At 40.2% G+C, this 18,841-nt stretch overlaps 1 protein-coding gene across 2 annotated transcripts; it reads left to right on the top strand.

The window, feature by feature from the left end:
• The first annotated feature begins 3,263 nt into the window (after positions 1-3,263).
• Positions 3,264-18,398, top strand: LOC131221674 (dolichol-phosphate mannose synthase subunit 2). 2 transcript variants are annotated; one of them, XM_058216975.1, is made up of 3 exons: positions 3,264-3,349; positions 17,943-18,053; positions 18,148-18,398. In XM_058216975.1, exons 2-3 carry the CDS (start codon positions 17,964-17,966, stop codon positions 18,298-18,300), a joined length of 243 nt encoding a protein of 80 aa, XP_058072958.1. In that variant the 5' UTR covers positions 3,264-3,349; positions 17,943-17,963; the 3' UTR covers positions 18,301-18,398. The 2 variants fall into 2 exon arrangements, with proteins under 2 accessions (XP_058072958.1, XP_058072957.1); XM_058216974.1 differs by lacking the exon at positions 3,264-3,349 and adding an exon at positions 8,587-8,722.
• The last annotated feature ends 443 nt before the right edge of the window (positions 18,399-18,841 follow it).

Here is an 18,841-nt window from a genome sequence, read left to right as displayed (position 1 = left end):
CATGATGTAACTTTCATTCATTTGGAAATATTATTTTAAAGCATGACCCTGAGAACAAGGCAGATCCAAAGCTTTAGTGGACCCTGCCACAGAAAACAGCCGGAGGATTGATGCCCACCGTTGAAACCTTCCTAATGCCTAACATGATGTTTTTTCGAAATCCAACCTGTTCAAAAGTTAATAAAGACATCGAAAACATTTTTGGCCTTTAGAAATTTTTAATGGTAGTGTCACTCTCTCCACTGTTTTCTGTGGTGGGGTCCACTTGAGCTTTGGATGTGACTCATTCTTTGGATCTTACCCTAAAATGATCTCGCGAGATGGATGTACCGTGTGGATACAAAACATATATCATGGTGGGGTCCACAGAACTTGGTGACGTAACTTCAGTAGCAGTCTCGCTACTCAACCTGTCAGTAGCCAATCCGCGCCAGTAGCATTGATAAAGGAGAATGCATTATCTTAATATGGGACGCAGCATTGATAAAGGAGAATGCATTATCTTAATATGGGACGCGGATTAACTACTAACAGGTTGTAGCCAAACTCGGTACTGAAGTGACGTTACCAACTTCCGTGGGTCTCAATATAATGTATGTGTTGTATCCACACCATACATCCATTTGGAGAGATCATTTTAGGGCATGATCCAATGCTTTAGTGGACCCCACCACAGAAAACAGTGGAGAGAGTGATGGCCACCGTTGAAACCTTCCTAAGGTCCACCGTGATGTTTATTTGAGATCTAATTCGTTCATAAGTTAACACATACATTAAAGAAGGGAAAACATAAATATCAGCTTGATCGAATACTTTTGTGGCCCTTATAAATTTTTAATGGTGGGTGTTACTCTCTCCACTGTTTTTTGTAGTGGGGTCCACTTGAGCTTTGGATCTTACTTATTCTTTGGCTCATGTCATAAAATGGTCTGTCCAAATGGATGGATGGTGTGGATACAAAAAATACATCATGATGGGACCACATTACTTAGTGACGTCACTTCGAGTCCCGCTGCTCAACCTGTCAGTAGCTAATCCGCTCTCCTTAATATGCTGCCTCGAGAGAATTCTCCTCCTCATCCTTCCTCTCCCTCTTCCTCCTCACTTAATGGTTGAATATGCTAAATTTTCTCATCACAATAATATTGAAAGATTTTATTCACATTACAAGTAAAATAAAACTAAATTAAATTTAATTCTCAGCATGAATGATTTAACACTGTAAAATGATACTTCTAAGTTGATTCGAGGATGAATGGTGTAGTGATTTTTCTTTTTCCAACCATCATTGAAATTGACCCTCCTAGAATTCTTATCTTATATATATATTTACCAAGGTTTCTTCATTTTATAAAATAGCTCACGAAATTCTTGGCTAATTACTAATGAACCATTACTAAGGGCCTGTTTGGACGGGCGGCTTAGATGGGATTGGATTGTATTAGGATGGATTGCACAACTTTCAAGATGGCGTCAGTGGATTACATACAATCCCACTGGATTGCTACATCCAGCGGCCAGCTAGTGGCGTGTTTGGACGGGCGGGTGGCTCACGGGATTGCATGTAGTGATTGTGTTTGGACGGGCGTGGGATTGCATGCCAAAGGTATGCAGATGTGGTTTAGATGACATCCAAACCGTTTATAGGGTCATTACCATCGGTGAAATTAAAATATGAAAAAATGAGCCTGACACAGAGCTTTTCTGGTTACAGGAATTTTTCAACGGTTCTCAGTGAATCCTCGTTGTTTCCTCTCGTGTGGCCCACTGGAGTTTTGGATTTACCTCATTTTTGCTCAAATAGCAAAAAATGAGCTCTCAAAGATGATGAAAGGTATAGATTTATGCACCATCCAGTCAAAAATGGTGAGAGAACGGAGCCAGAGGGAGAAAAGGGCAAAAAAGAAAATTAATTTTTTATTTTTTATTTAAAAAAAAAAACCCTCTCCTTCTCCGATCGCCTCTCTTCTCCCTTCCTCCCGTCCACCCTTCCTCGATCTTTGTCAAACGGTAAATAATTCTCCGGACGATCCACCTCTTTGATACAACGATTGAATGCCCGTTCTCCGGAAATAGATCATCTACCATCCATGGATTCATCAATACCCCAGATTCGTGCCATCTTTTACCACAGAGAGACCACTTAAAGGCATTTTTACTAAGGTTTCTTCATTTCATAAAATAGCTCACGAAATTCTTGGCTAATTACTAATGAACCATTACTAAGTTAGACCTGTTCAAATTTAAACATTTCCCCTTATACAAGTGCGTAAGGATGTAAGTAATCACAACCACAAAAAGGCCGACTAAAGGAAATATGGTAAAATCAACGATGGATTGGATCATCCCATCAGTTTAATTTTGCATGGTAAGCCTTGAAATATGTTATGTACTTATGGCGCAGGTCCATCAATCAGACTATCAACTAAGAGCACCATAACTTACAATGCTCTCTTTCTCTTTCTCATGTTGGTTTGACCTTTTTTTATGTAGACGATTTTAACCATTCATTTTGAAAAAAATGAATCATATGATTAAGATTAGTTAGATGAGTGTGATATTTGCATGGTAGCCCATGAAGTGTGCCTCAGACCTAATGAACAGTCCAGATCAATGGATTGATTGTATATGTGCTACAGTTCAACTAGGAGTACCGTAACTTAAAGTGCTCTAATAGCACCTGGGCATGAGCGCAACTTGGCTGCCACCCCCGGAACGAGCGATGGGGGTGCACCCTAATCACAGGGCCCACCTTGATGTATGCATTCTATATCCACGCCGTTCATCTGTTTTTCTACCTTATTTTAGTGTATGGTTCCAAAAACGAAGTTGATAAAAATTCAGGTGGACCGTACTTACAAGAAATAGTGATCATTGAATGCCCACCATTAACAATTTCCTATGGTCCGCTGTAATGTTTATTGACCATCAAACCTGTTGAAAATGTCACATAAACTTGGATGAAAGGAAAAATAAAATAAAATCAGCTTGATCGAAAATTTTTGGCCCACGAAAGGTTTTTAATGGCAAAAAATCACTGTTTTTTGTGGTTTGGCCCACCTGAAATTTGTATCTGCTTCATTTTTGGGATCATGCCCTAAAATAAGCTGGAAAAAGAAAGATGGACGGCGTCGATATAAAATGCATACGTGAAGGTGGGCCCTACGGTTAGGCCGCACCCACGTCGCTGGTTCCGGGGTCGCAAGCTACTCGCGCTCTGGGGCATCTCTCTCGCTGGTTCCGGGATCGCAAGCTAGTCGCGCTCCTGGGGCATCTCTCCCTCTCTCTCTCTCTCTCTCTCTCTCACCTTGGAGCCTTCGCCGATCTCCATCATTCCTTCTCTCTGGTGGTGAGTCTCTCTCTCTCTCTCTCTCTCTCTCTCTCTCTCTCTCGTACAGAGAAAATCTCTGAATTTTTCTTGTTTTTCTAAAGATTCTGATTGTAAATCGACGGCACTTCGGATCGCGATTCAGGTGCTGTGAAGCGACCTGAATCGCAGTTCGATTCGCAAGAAATTCGGTCTTTATATAACCCGCTTGATCCTTCCGTCTCACCTCGACTCTGCACATGGCATAATTTTAAAGCAATGCAGGCCGTCCGATTTTCTGACCCTAAAAATTACACTTTAAGATGATAGTTACCCTCTCTTATTTTTGACCTTAGGATCCAGCCCTCTCCCTCAACCATCCATTTGGACGGTCAGGATTTCTCTATCTGCCTGATTTTAGAGATGTTCTCCTTCCACGATGTGCCCTACAATTTGGACGCTCTGGATTGCTGCACATGAGGACCGTTTGTGAGAAACATGTATCACCAACATTTATAAAATGGCATGAACTATCATAGGAGTATTATACACATCTATTCGACTAGAGATTCATACTATGGTAGAATATATCGCTCCATGTTTCCCTCAAAATTTGTACTTGGGCATCATCCTTAGCACATGATGCAAGATCTGGGCTGTTCGTCAAGTGGGCGGTCAGACACACTTGTACATTTGAATGTAGATCATTGACTAGTTTCTGTTATTTATTATTATTATTATTTTCTAATTGTCCATTGTGTTCGCATCTGTTACATACCAATCAAATTGAATGGAAATTTTATAGGATAGCTATAAGGGACACAGATTGCATGGTGCCCCCAACACCATGCAGTTTGATGGTGTTGGGACGTGGTGGGATGCCAATGTCAGAGATGGACCGCATCTCTGATATCAGCACATGGCCCAATCAAATCCCGCCATGTCCCAACACCACTGAGCCGTGTGGTGTTGGGGCCACCACACGATACAAGTCCCAACTATAAGACCAACTATAAGACCAACCATGCTTTCATGCTTTACGAGTTATAATGTTGGACAGTTAAGGAACAACGTGTTCATAGGATGAGCATAGCTGAAATGGGGATGTTGGGATGGATGAGTGGCAAGATGAGGAAGGATAGAATTAGAAATGAATCAATTTGAGGAGACTTAGTAGTAACACTATCAGATAATAAGACGTGGGAAAATAGACTTTTGGATGGTTTGACTAACTGTGTCGATTAGGAGTGGGTTCAAGTTGAGGGCTCTAAAAGGGCAAGGGGAAGGCCCAAAAGGATGTGGGTGGAGGTAGGAAGAAAAGACTTGATGACTATGGTTTAACTGAAGGTATGGCCCTTGATAGAATGGGATTCATGTAGCCGATCCCAATTAGTTGGGATAGGGCTTAGGTGATGATGGCGACATGCTGTTCACCAGATAGCAGACTGGCTTTGATTTTTGGACAATGGATATGCAGATATATTTGTTTATGAGTTTATGGTTGATTCGGTAGCAGGTTATGTGCTGGATATAGGTACCGATTGGGACAAATTTTCTAGTCTTAGATGATCTAAATGGGATTTTCATATTGTATATAAGAAGGGAAACTTTCTATGTTGAGAAATGGGGTTTTTGGTCTCTTTGGAGGGAAGTAAGTGTCAATAGAAAGACGATAATCATAATTGCTGTTAGCCCATTTGCCTAGTTTCTTGAGATAGCCATTAATCTGCCTTTGGCGTTGTTGGATTCTTTTAGTGGAAGAACAAGAGAAAAGGGAGAGGATGGAATGGAAAAGAACAATTGGAAATTTAGAAGGGGCTGATGTGGTTGGATCAGAAGAGATGTCGTGGAAGGAATTGAGAGACGGGGTCATGGGGCTATTACCTTTTAAAGGGACATCTTTCTTCCACTATTGGCTGCCTCCCCTGTTCTGTGAGAGTCTTTAAGATGTGGGGGAGATCGATAGAAAATTATATCTTGTAAATGACTGAATTAACCTTAGGTTTTTGCAAAGATGACATAGTTGACCTTCTTTCTTCTTTCTATGCAAAGATGACATATGTGACCTTCTTTCTTATGTCTTTGCAAAGATGACATATGTGACCTTCTTTCTTACGTCTTTGCAAAGATGACATAGTAAAGCCAAAGAAGAATTAGAAGAGGTTATCCATCCCCTTCTTTTGTGCATAGATGGGGCCTAGGTTTCGGTGATTAGACCGTTGGTTTGGTGGACCCATCTCTAAAGAGGAATGCTAACTGCAGATCTCCTTTTTCCATTTCTTTTGAAGAATTAAACGGGTTCTGAAGAATTAAACAGGAGTATTGGTTAGGTCTAGTTCAGTTTGACCTCCGAGTTGCGCACCTAGATTTTTTTTTTTTCATTTCTACGTGTATCACATATGTCCCTCCTCTGCTACAATACGATTACTCTCTTCCTGAATGTGGGCTGTTATTGTGCTTCTCATCTTAACCGTCTATCTTTGGGCGGTGACTCTAAAGGTTAAAATTGTCCCATCAAGGAAGTTTTGTAGGATATGATACATGAATGAACCATGTATGATATGGATCTTTGTGTGTGTGTCTCTCTCTCTAACTTTACCCTCGCCTCTCTATGCAATCGTATGGTTGGAGTGAAGGTTACTAGTGACAACATGTTCTCTCTCATGACATATTTTTTGAAATATGAAAATAAATTATTTGTTTTTTTTTTTTTTTTTTGGGTCTTCAAGAGACTTTCTGACGTTTGTAAAACACAAACAGATTCCTTAGTCTATTTGACTAAAAAAAATCTTCAAGATTTTTAGTATCCACAAGCAGGCCCCACGGTAGTGATCCAGGTCTTTGATTTATTGGGCTCCACTGTGTATGGACTGTGCCGCAAAAATCTCCTCAATTGGACAATCCTACCCTGATGCAGGACAATTAACCACTTGCTCTAAAAGCTCGAACCGTTAGAGTATGGCGAATTAATCCATTTATCTCATAGCCTAGGCCCCACATCTCATGGGTTTAGGACCTTGGTCGAATCCCCTTCGCGGGCCGCAAATCACATGGGCCACCCCGAGTGTGTTCCCGCATCCCACGGGCTACCCCATTCAAGCTTGGTGTGAAATGCGTATTAATCACCCCTGGTGAGGAGTCTCGAACAGAGACCTCCCCCGTGGGCCCCAAATCATATGAGTCACCCACCCCGAGTGTGCTCCCACATCTAACAGGCGACCCCACTCGAGCCCAGTGTGAAAATGCCCCTGCATTAATCACCTCCGGTAATGAGTCTCGAACATGAGACCTCCCGCTCTGATACCAATTTGATGCAAGACAATTAACCACTTGCTCTAAAAGCTCTAATCGTTAGAGTATGACGAATTAATCCCTTTATTTCATAGCCCAGGCCCCATATCTCATGGGTTTAGGACCTCAACTGAACCCCCTTCGTGGGTCCCAAATCACATGGGCCACCCACCCCGAGTGTGTCCCCGCATCTCACGGGCTACCCTACTCGAGCCTGGTATGAAATGCGCATTAATCACCCTAGTGAGGAGTCTCGAACACGAGACCTCCCCCATGGGCCCCAAATCACATGGGTCACCCACCCCGAGTGTGCCTCCGCATCCAACGGGCGACCCCACTTGAGCCCAGTGTGAAAATGCCCCTACATTATACCCTTCAGTTTTGTGCTTGAAAGATGTCTGAGAAGTGGAATGCGAAAGCAGTCAATATTGTGATTAAAGAGGCTATGATCTTCCTATCTGGGAGAACTTTTGGGCCATGGTCCATCCTTGGCGGGTCGCACCCAACATTTAGATCACTTAACCATGTGCCCCACTTGTACAAATTGACATGTGTTATGCATATCCTAGGTTTGGTCCTATAAATACTGCCATTGTTATATGGTATGGATGTTTCCAGTATATACGATTATCGTGTTCTTATTGGTGGTGTCATCAATATCTAGTAATGTATGATATGGAACCTATCTAAATTTGATGAGTTGCACTGAGTTAGTCTATAACTTTAATGTAGGTGATCCATGTGCGACTTGTTTGATACAGATGGGCCGTGGTTGATTCGGACGATTTAGAACGAGTCCTAAGGTATTCAACTAATTCAGGCAAGACCTTGCTTTACAAATCGAGCCCTACCATTGTCTTGTCTAAGTCAGTATTGAGCAGGCACCTAGTCAACTTTGTACCGAAGGATATTTCAAACCTTGGTTTTGATGGAAAACTGCATATGATCCAGCCATAGCATTCATTCGAAAGGGAAATGTAAAATGGGACAATTTGTGATGGATGCAATAGGGGTATCCTGAACCCTATAAAAACTGACCATTCATTCAGCGAACTCTGCAATGGACTAATCATAGCTGAGAAACTGCTCTGACTGGATAACCCTAAAAACGTTCGAGCAGTCACCTGAAAATGGATGGTTGGTGCAGATATTTCTGATTGATAATGACTAATTTATTGATGTAGAACCAGAAGGAGGGTACAACTATCGATTATGGAAGTGTTTCAGTATACAAGGTCTATCTCGGTTGCAGAGTTGGCCCACCTAGTAACATGGTCACCAGCGAGTGTATCAACTTTTTGCCTGGGATCTGGATTTAGTTAATAGAGGCAAGTGTTCTGATATAGAAAGATTATCAGTAAGCTGGGTGACCAGAAGACTTGGGCGAAATTTCTTAATGAGGGGATGGAATTCAAGATAGGTGGCGACAAAGTGTGTTTTTGGGAGGATGAATGGTTCGGCAAGAAAGTTGACCAACACCTATCCAAGTCTTTTTAGAGTGACTTTGAGCAAAAGCTCAGCTATCAAGGATTTTTATGAAATCTTTAGGATGCCATTTGCTTTGAAATTGGTCTCTCTGAAGAGATCTCAAGGACAATGAAGTGAAGCCTTTGCAAATTGTGTGACAATCTTCAAGTAGCGTATCTCCCTTTGGAAGGGGGAGATCTTAAAATTTTGAAACAAAATGCTTCAAGTAACATCCTCTGCAAAGGTCTTTTTTTTTTTTTTTTTTGTTGTTGTTGTTGTCTTGAACGTTTTTTCCGAAGGAAGGAAGCTCCGTCTTTTGGGTTGGTTTTAGATTCTTCTGTGCCCCCTACAGTTGTTGCATTTTCTTGGGCAATGGCAGTTGATAAAACTCTGACTCTCTATCATTTAAAGGGTAGTGGGATCAACCTCCCTAACACGTGCCTGATGTGTGGGAGGAGGAGATCATTCACTATGTTTTTATTCACTGCACAGTGGCTAAATTGGTATGGAATTGTCTTTTAGTCTCATCGGGTAGTGTGGATGTTTAGGGATAAGCTAGGCAAAGTCTTTTGCAGTTGGGGCAAGGGGCTTTCCGAGAAGGGGAATGTGCTTCGATGATTTCTTCCTTACGTAGCGTTGGGAAATTTGGAAAGAAAGGTATGGTCATCTTTCCTATGAGGCGATGATATGCGAGTTGAAGTTGTAAGTAAAGAAATCAGGGTAATATTGAAATGTGGGCCATCAATACACATCTTACCAGTTATGGAGATTATTCCCTCTCATAATTATGGAAGGAATGGTAGTCTGTTATATCGAGTGACCCACATATTGTTTTCCTGGCAGATGGTTCTTCCCTTCCCCTGGGAGGTGTTTGGAAGCTGAAATTTTATGGCGTTTGTTTACACAGGCTACTCCAATCCCTAAGGGATTTGAGGGGTACTTAGAAATGGCAATGGTCTTATCGCATGGCTGTTTCAGGCGCAATCCTAATGGGTAGTGCAAACACCACTGAGGCATTCTCTTTAATAGATGCTATTTGCGTTTCATCCTTAAGTTTTCTGGGGAGGTCATAGTCGAAGGTGACACAGACTTCTTCATAGACTGGGGAAAAAAGTGGGACCGAGCCGTGGTATTATGGCTCCGTGTTTCATGAATTAGAGCCCTCGTCTTTAGGCTAAACATTTCATTTACCCAATTTGGTAGAGAGGCAAATTGTTTAGCTGATGTACTGGCCAAAGAGGGTATTGGGAACCCATTCCCCGTACTATATGCTTGATAAACTACTTTATTATCTTCTCAAAAGAAGAAGAAGAAGAAGAAGAAGAAGAAGAAGTACCCCACACCTTATGGAGAAGTGACAGAGCTTAATGAAAGGAAAGAGAGGTGTAGAATGTGTTTGGATCCTCATTTTAACTGAATTGCATTATTTCAATTAAATATCCAGGAAATGATCAAGATGGAGGTGGGGCCATTTAATTCAAACGATGACCAACCCCTAATTGCAGTTCCATGTGTTTCAAGTTGGACTTGAAATGAAATGAATTGCTATTTCGTGGCTAGTCTTGGGTTGTGAATGGTGTTGTACTGGTCCCTCTTTGGTTATTTCTATTTTATTGCATTCAAGTAAGGAAATTCCATTCAATCTAGCATCCAAATGAACCTCAAAGCAAAGGTTTAGATGAAATGACAATGTGCGAATCCCACATCCAAACTCGTGTCAACTCTATCCCAAAAAATTTAGACCTCATGTAACTTTCCGAGAAGCTCATGCATGTTCTTTCTACCTCTCATAAGATTCTCTGATAGACAATATCCAGCACGAGAAAAACTGATGGATGTATGCATACCAGGTACAAAGGCCCACTTATCCCTGCAAACAGCCTCGCAAATTTCAATATTCACCCACCCCACTCCTGAATATAACACTACCACTGAATTTCTGTGAGTTTTACAAATGGGCTTAAAAGCAGGGTGTTTCATATCGGTTACGTATCGGCCGTAACGGCCGATATGTAACGGTAACGGTGGGGTCCATTACGCGATACGGGGGTGTAACGGGCAATGCCCTGATTTTGATACCGTAACGGCCATTACGGGCCCGTTACAGGCGTAACGGCCGTTACTGACCCGTAACGGCTGTTACGGGCCTTAAAAAATAGGAAAAAAAAGAAAAGAAAAAACAAATACTTACCTTTTTTTTTTTCCTTTCTTCTTCTTCTTCTTCTTCCTTTTTTTCTTCTTCTCGGGAAGCTGCGGCTGCGGCCCTGCTGCTGCTTCTTCTTCTTCCTCTCTCTCTCTCTCTCTCTCTTTTCTTTCCCTCCTTTTTCTTTTCTCTTCTTTCCCTCTTTTTTCTTTTCGGTTTCCCTCTCTCCCTTTTTTTTTTTTTTTCTTTCGGAGGTGTACCGCGCACCAGCTTGAGGTACGTGTCATGCTAAGACGAGCGCTGACAGTCCTCAAGCTCCGAGTTGTACGAACGGTTCAAAGGAGATCAAAGTTACGTGGGCTCCACAGTGATGTATTTATTATATCTACACCGTTCATCTATTTTTAAATATCATTTTAGAGCATTAGCCAAAAAATGAATCGTATCCAAAGATCGTCTGGACCACACCAAAAATAGCAGTGAGATGATGATTTTCATTGTTAAAAAATTTGTAGGCCCACCATAACGTTTATTTTCCATCCAATCTGTTCAAAAGGTCAAAAAGACCTGAATGACAAGGAAAAAAAAATTTCATATTGATCCAAAAGTTTTGTGATCCCAAAAAGGGTTTCAATGGTAGACGTTCAATCCCCCACTGCTTTTTGCAGTGTGGTCCACTTGATAATTAGATCTTTATTATTTTTTGTGTCAAGTCTTAAGACGAGCTCGTCAAGTGAATGGACGGTTTAGATATAACACATACCTCATGATCAGACCCATAGGACTTGCTTGTGTCAAATGAATGGACTGGTACGCGTTACGCAGCACGTTGCACAATTTAATAAAATGTACACGTGCCACATGGGCCCCACCATGCTATATGTATTTTATCCAGGCCGTCCATCCATTTTGCCACATCATTTTAGGTTATGATTCAAAAAATTAATAAGATCCAAATCTCAGATGGACCACAGCATAGGAAACAATGGTTATAGAATGCTCACCATTAAAAATTTCTTAGGGTCCACTGTAATGTTTATTTTCCATCTAACCTGTTAATAGGGTCACACTAACGTGGATGAAGGGAAAACACACATGTCAGCTTGATCCAAGGTATCCCGTATCGGTATCGGTTGGCGTAACGGTGTCCTCCAAAACCGATACGGATACGGGGGCGTAACGGTGATACGGGGGCGTAACGGTGATACGGGGGCGTAACGGGCCGTAACGGCGCAAAATTTTTTTTTTGCCAAAAAAATATGAAAAAATATGGATTAAATCCAGAATATTCTAAGCATTCCAAATATGCATTCATTTATAAATTGGAACGTGTTTATGGTGGTGTAACGGTCCACTCTTTGGTGAGAAGTTGTATCGGACTGTCTGATGAATTTATGAACCAGATAACCTAAATTTGATCATATATTTAATTTTCTAACTATCTACTATCAATGATAGATATATTAGAATGAATGTAAAATGAAAATATCTTACATTAGGTGTTTGCAATTATTTTTGAGGAATTTCTCGAACATACCTGTGGTCCTGTGCAGTGTGGTGCACGTGACTGTGATAGTGTGATTCCTGTCTATGACCTGTCATCCTCAAGTCAAGAATATTAAAAAAAATAATTAGTAGTGTCTGATATACTCCCCTGCAACTTGATTAAGGATTACTTGATTGGTTGTCAGGGGAGCTATTTTAAATACAAGTTCGGCAGTGTCAAGTGTGTGCATGACTTCTTGCAATAATACTGTTGTGAGCTGTCTGCTGTAAATACTTACCTTAACACAAATATATACTCACAATCACAAGTCACCACCAAAATGAAAATCTACTTTTTTGTGGTTGCTCGACCTCCACATCATCGTCATCGTCACCATCAGGCTGAGGCTGTCTAATAAGTGTAGGTGCTACATATCCATAATATCCAGTGCCAGAAGGAAATACTAGATCAACGTAACTAGAGGATGACTGATCCTGACTAGGCAACGACTCTGACCCAGAGTAAGGATATCCACCAGTGCCCGTCGAATAGCCATACTGGTGCCCATACTCAGGCTGTTGAGAATCTTGAGATTGAGAGTGCGTCTGCTGTGATGAGTAACTTGGATTTGGATCTGGATATCTATAATCATATGGATATTGATCGGGAGGGCTACTCCAACATGAATGTGATGGAACAGGCTCAGTATAACCATCATAATTCAATTCACCATAAGAATATCCATCATAATAACCAAGACCATGAGCCTGCTGATGTTCCGAACCTCTCGGACCCGGTGCACCACTAGATGTACCCACATGCTGGCTGTATCGTGACTCGGTACACTCATAAGTCCGACCTCGTGTACCACCTTGTCGATGTTCATCGACATCGTGATCTGTAGACGGCTGTATAGGGCGCTGAGCAACACCAGAAGTGCCAGCACCAGGGGCAGGGGGGTCATCGTCATCATCCGACACGGTCACGCTACCACTGCTCGTACTCTTTTGTTGATCTTGAGCCGTATCCGTACGTGGCATAAACGCTGCCCCTCTTACTGGGTCCAAAACATCTGCACGACTCTCTTGTTGCGCTCTGTGTATTTCTGGGTCATCAATTTCCAATTCTTCACTATCCTCTTCAATTTGCTTTTCCCTTGTTTCTAACCAAGGTAGAAGTGGATCATCCTCATCATAAATATTATCTAAGTTTATTGGACAGTAGTCTCTGTCATCAGCAACTGTAATGCTCCTATGATGTCGTTGCATTCTTAGTTTTATATTGTAGTGCATGAAGACAAGTCTATTTAATGTTCTAGTCTGCAATCTATTCCTATTCTTTGAATGAATGAGCGCAAAACAACTCCAATTCCTTTCGCAGCTAGAGGAAGATGTTGTCTGGCTCAAAACTTTTACTGCAATTTTTTGGAAAGCCTTCGTACTCTCTCCGAAATTAATCCACCATTCGGCCGGTTGCAATCTAGATACTGCATGCTGTGCAAGAGCATCTCCAAAGCTACCAAGGCGATTTCCAAATGTATCTAATTCATTTAATGCCTTTATTTGCAGATCTAAGTCAGGCTCTAATCTCTTTATCACATTTTTTAGCCCGACACGAACTTCATCATCCGCAACAAATGATTGGGCATATCTATACCTAGGATTTAGGTAGTAACCTGCTGCATGAAGATCGTGATGGAGTTGGTTTGTCCATCTCTTGTCCATCATCTTCCAATAAGTCTGCCAACTTCTACAATCACGTTGAATTGCAAGCTTTACCTTATCCATGGCATCATATATGAAGCCCATAGTAGGTGCTTCATCGGATTCAACAAGATGGAGTACCCTCATTAGTGGCTCCATCACCTTTAGGATCGCCTTGACCTTCTTCCAATATTTGTTGTCCCGTATGGTGTTCACAACTTCGACCGGTATTCCTGATGTCTTCTTCCCATGTTTTGTGTTGAGCCATTCTCGGGAAGCGAACATCTCACTCAACTCTTCTCTATGCTGGAATAAACTCTCTAATGCTATAAAGTTTGTTGCGAATCTAGTCGCCGCAGGCCTCAACAACTCTCGTCCTTTCGTAAACTTTCTCATTATTGCAACTACTTGATTATGGTTGTAAATAAACGTCGTCACTTCCCTTGCCCTTTCGACCATTTCCTTAACATTCTTCTTCTTCCCAATATCTTCCAATATAAGATCAATACAATGGGCAGCACATGGTGACCAAAAAAGATGTTTTCTCTTATCCATCAACATATGTCCTGCAAGCTTATATGTTGCTTCATTATCTGTCACAATCTGCACTATATTCTCCTCTCCAATCTCGTCCACAACTTTATCCATTAGTTCATTAATATAAGTAGAATTTTTGGTTGCCTCTGAGGCATCAATTGACTTGTGGTATATAGTTCCTAAGTGGCAGTATACCATGAAGTTGATCATGCTGCGTCTGGTTGGGCCAGCCAACCATCACACATGATTGTGCATCCTCTGACTTGCCATACAGGTTTAAAGGTAGCCACGTCTGCTTTCACATCCGCATACTCTGCATCTGTCCATTTCCCCTAATCTCCTTAGCCGTAGGAGCTTTTATTCCTTCACCTGCTTCTGCTGCTGCATCAATTACCACCTGCCAATATGGAGAATTGGCTTTAAGAGGTATGTTGGCATGTATAAATAACTTTGCTGCTGCTCTACCTAATTTCTCAACGGAAGTTCTACTCCACATTTGTTTTATCTTCTTTTGTTTAGTTGATTCTTTCCTAAATAGGATTGATCAATAGAGGGTCTCCTAGGCTCATTTACTTCTTCATCCAAACGTATAGGGGCATCATGTGAAGATGTCTGTCGTCGGCTCCCAAACATACGTCGTAACCCACCAAACCTACCCCCCCCACTCCCACCCCCACCCCCACCTGCAGAAGCAGTTGCACTTCCAGTTGCACTCCCACTCCCACTCCCACTCCCCCCCCTGTATCACGCACTGACCCATGCGTGCCAAACATGCGGCGACGTTCTTCCTCTTCACGAGCTAGACGCAAGCTCTCTCTCCTAGCTATAGTAAGTTCTCGATCTGAATCTTCGTCAGAATCAATAATATCTTCATCACGAATGCCCATATATTCAGGACCAAACACTTCCTGTCGAGCTGCATCCAAAATATCATCTTTCTTCTTTTGTACAGCAGCACGTTTACCCTTCGACTCATCCAGACTAGCTTGCATTAAAAGCATTATCTCTTTCGGTACTCTACTACATGGCCCAACTTGACCCTTTCGATGTGCCAAATGTTGTTTGAGACGGGTAATTCCACCAGTCACTAGTCTATCACAATACTTGCACTTCATTTGGTGCCTAGTACCACCAACCCTCTCACAATGTTGCCATCCGATATCATCACTTACTTGTTGTTGGCCAGATCCAGACATTTCTTTAGGCTTAGGTAGACACTAGATAATTAGATTTGAGTATGAGTGTATGACCTATGTTAATAAAGATGATTTTATATTCTAACTAAACCCTAAGAAGCTCCAAGGCAAAACCTGTCCAATATAAGCAAATAAAAACATAAAGTCACTAATTCGAAAATAGAAAAAAATTATAAAATGACATCCCAAATCTGTAAAATACACATTAACATGTTCTACTATGATTAACATATCACATGGCATGATTAAAACAGTAAAACAATCATTAAAAAATTATTTTTTAAATTTAAAAAAGAAGGGCCATAATTAATGCGTAAATAGAAAAAAATATTAAAAAATTATAAAATGGCACCCCAAATCTGTAAAATGCACATTAACATATTCTACCATGATTAACACATCATATGGCATGATTAAAACAGTAATACAACCATTAAAAATTGATTTTTCGAATTTTTAAAAAAAGGGGCAAAATTCATGCGTAAATAGAAAAAAATATTTAAAAAATATAAAATGGGACCCCAAATCTGTAAAATGCACATTAACATGTTCTACTATGATTAACACATCATATGGAGTGATTAAAACAGCAAAACAATCATTAAAAATTGATTTTTCGAATTAAAAAAAAAAGGGGCAAAATTCATGCGTAAATAGAAAAAAATATTAAAAAAATATAAAATGGGACCCCAAATCTGTAAAATGCACATTAACATGTTCTACTATGATTAACACATCATATGGAGTGATTAAAACAGCAAAACAATCATTAAAAATTGATTTTTTGAATTTTAAAAAAAAGGGGCAAAATTCATGCGTAAATAGAAAAAAATATTAAAAAAATATTAAATGGCACCCCAAATCTGTAAAATGCACATTAACATGTTCTACTATGATTAACACATCATATGGAGTGATTAAAACAGCAAAACAATCATTAAAAATTGATTTTTTGAATTTTAAAAAAAGGGGCAAAATTCATGCGTAAATAGAAAAAAATATTTAAAAAATATTAAATGGCACCCCAAATCTGTAAAATGGATATTAACATGTTCTATTATGATTAACACATCATATGAGATAATTAAAACAGCAAAACATATTAAAAAAAGTATAAATACCTATTTTTGACAAATTTATGAAAAATGGCCCACCAAGCTTTGATTCAACAAAATCCGCCAATATAATGTGTTTTTTCCTCAAATATCCAGCCAAGGTTGGTCGAAATTAGCAGTAGAAGGAGTGAGAAGGAGTTTGGAAGCAAGAAGTTTCGAAAAAACATCAAAAACGGACCTTAAAATGCAAAAAAAAATGGCCGTTTTTCGACCGTTACGGCGCTGACCGTTACGGGTGACCGTTACGCCCGTATCGGCCGTTACGCCCGTATCGGCCGATACGGGTACAAAAATTGGTATCGGCCGATACGGCCCCGAATCGGGTAACGGTGCGTACCGTTACCGTTATGTATCGGCCGTATCGGCCGATACGTAACCGATTTGGCATTCCTTGGCTTGATCTAAAACTTTTGTAGCCCCGATAAATTTTTAATGATAGTCGTTTAATTATTATTGTTTCTTATGGTGTGGTCCACCTGAGCTTTGGATTTGCCTCATTTTTGGGCTCATGCCCTAAAATTATTTGGCAAAATGGATGGACGGTGTGGATATAACACATTCATCACGAGTGGGGTCCAAAAAACTTTGACACTCGTGTGCTACACTTCACAATCTGAGTCCTACCTAATTCGGGCTTTTAAAAAATTGTGCACGAGACATGTATTAATAAAATTTACCAATTAAATTATGGACTATAATTGCTAACTCAAAATGCCAAAATAAATTGTTTGAATAGTTTTAATTGTTAATTTGTGGACACTTATTTCTTAAAATAGGGCCTTTTGATTTTTTTTTTTCATGATTCACTATCCAATAAATGTCCACCAATTCACAAGTGGGATAATGCCAATAAATTGCATGAATTTGAGGCTGATTTGGGGCATGGATTGGTCCTCCAAGTCAGCCCCAAATTGGTAATGCGATCTACCTGAATTTAATTTCATTTTTTAAAAGAACTATTGGGAGAAATGATATCAAATTGTTAAGTATATTAATTAGATATTTAGAAAATTAAATATATGAATTTTGTAGTCAAATTCAGGTTATCTAGTTCATAAATTCATCAGATAGTCTGATACAACTTCTCACCAAAGAGTGGACCATTACACCATCATAAACATGTTCCAATTTATAAATGAATGCATATTTGGAATGCTTAGAATATTCCGGATTTAATCCATATTTTTTCATATTTTTTTGGCAAAAAAATAAAATAAAATTTGCGCCGTTACGGGCAGTTATGCCCCCGTATCTGTATCGGTTTCGGAGGGCACCCTTACGCCAACCGATACCGATACGGGACACCTTGCTTAAAAGAGCAATGATCCATTGCCCATTGCCTATAATGACTACCCCACCCTCTCAATGCCTATGTATACGTCTCACCAATGATTTTCCTACCAAATTGCCGATTCCTAATAAGATGGTATTTATGTATCTCATCATTTCCCTCCATTTGAAATCTCTTCTCACTTTATTGAGTGGAAGGAGATGCACAATAACAAATTCTTAGTAAGTTCTGATGGTATTCCATAATAATTGCCTAAAGGATTCCAAAAAAAGGAAAAAAGAAGCCTTACTGTTTACAATTTCTTAATCATGCCCTCTTATTATTTTACAACCTGATTTAATTTTTGAAATGTCCCTTTCATGTTTTTGCTTGAATTCTTGTTAAGATGCTGATGGGTTATAAACAGGGAGTGCAAATTAATATCGAGATGGAATTGGCAGACAAGACAATTGGGTTCTTGCTCTCTGTCATCAGCTTATCTATATTCACATATTATACCTTTTGGGTCATCATTCTGGTTAGTTTTTTGCTCCCTATTTCATTAGACTCCATACTCACAATTCTCTGAAACCTCTTCTTACTCAAGTCTTAATCTTCTTGTGATGCAACAGCCATTTGTGAACACTGATCACTTCATATATAATTACTTTCTGCCGCAAGAATTTGCTCTGATAATACCCGTATATGCGGGTGTTGCACTTCTCAGCCTCTTATGCATTTTTATTGGGTCTGTGATGCTCAAATCAAAAAAGAAATCCACTTGAGATTAGTTTTGTAATACCATAGTTTGTATTTTGTTTCTCATTGTTTCAAAGCATTTTGTATTTTCTTACTTGATTTCAAGAGAGTTGCAGGTTCTGAATTCCGCTCAACTTTTGTTTTTTTTTTTTTTTTTTTTTCTTTTTCGGCCACAGAATGTAGTGGTTCTGTGCTTCAGTTTAAATGATTCATGGTGTTAGTTTGTTGAGGTTAAATGCCAGTGATCTTCTGTAATGTCTTTTTGAAGCATCTATGTACCATCACATGTGCCAACCTTACATGTGTTGTGGACATCTGGACTTTGCATTAGGTGGGCTCCACTGTCTGGACGACCTTCAGGTGGATACACGGATGAAATCGATGGAAAGTTTAGAAAAGGTATCTAATGGTCTTCATCCAACTTAGCATGTTTGCCTGCCTGATGAGTTGACAGGGCTGATTGGTCCTCTACATAGTGGGCCCATGTGATGCACAACTTCTGATACTCTAGGAAGCAGATTGCATGGTGTGCCACAGACCATTGACTTTGGTGGTGTGTTGATGTCA

This window comes from Magnolia sinica, chromosome 12, assembly GCF_029962835.1.
Source record: "Magnolia sinica isolate HGM2019 chromosome 12, MsV1, whole genome shotgun sequence".
NCBI classification, from domain to species: domain Eukaryota; kingdom Viridiplantae; phylum Streptophyta; class Magnoliopsida; order Magnoliales; family Magnoliaceae; genus Magnolia; species Magnolia sinica.
The sequence above is the reverse complement of the archived record's forward strand: the minus strand, read 5'-3'. Positions and strand labels throughout refer to the sequence as shown.

Bases quoted from the DNA above. Each gene is read 5' to 3' on its own strand.
- LOC131221674 (XM_058216975.1), top strand. From the start codon at position 17,964: ATGGAATTGGCAGACAAGACAATTGGGTTCTTGCTCTCTGTCATCAGC. The intron at 18,054-18,147 runs GTTAGTTTTTTG...GTGATGCAACAG, and splicing joins CCTTTTGGGTCATCATTCTG to CCATTTGTGAACACTGATCA.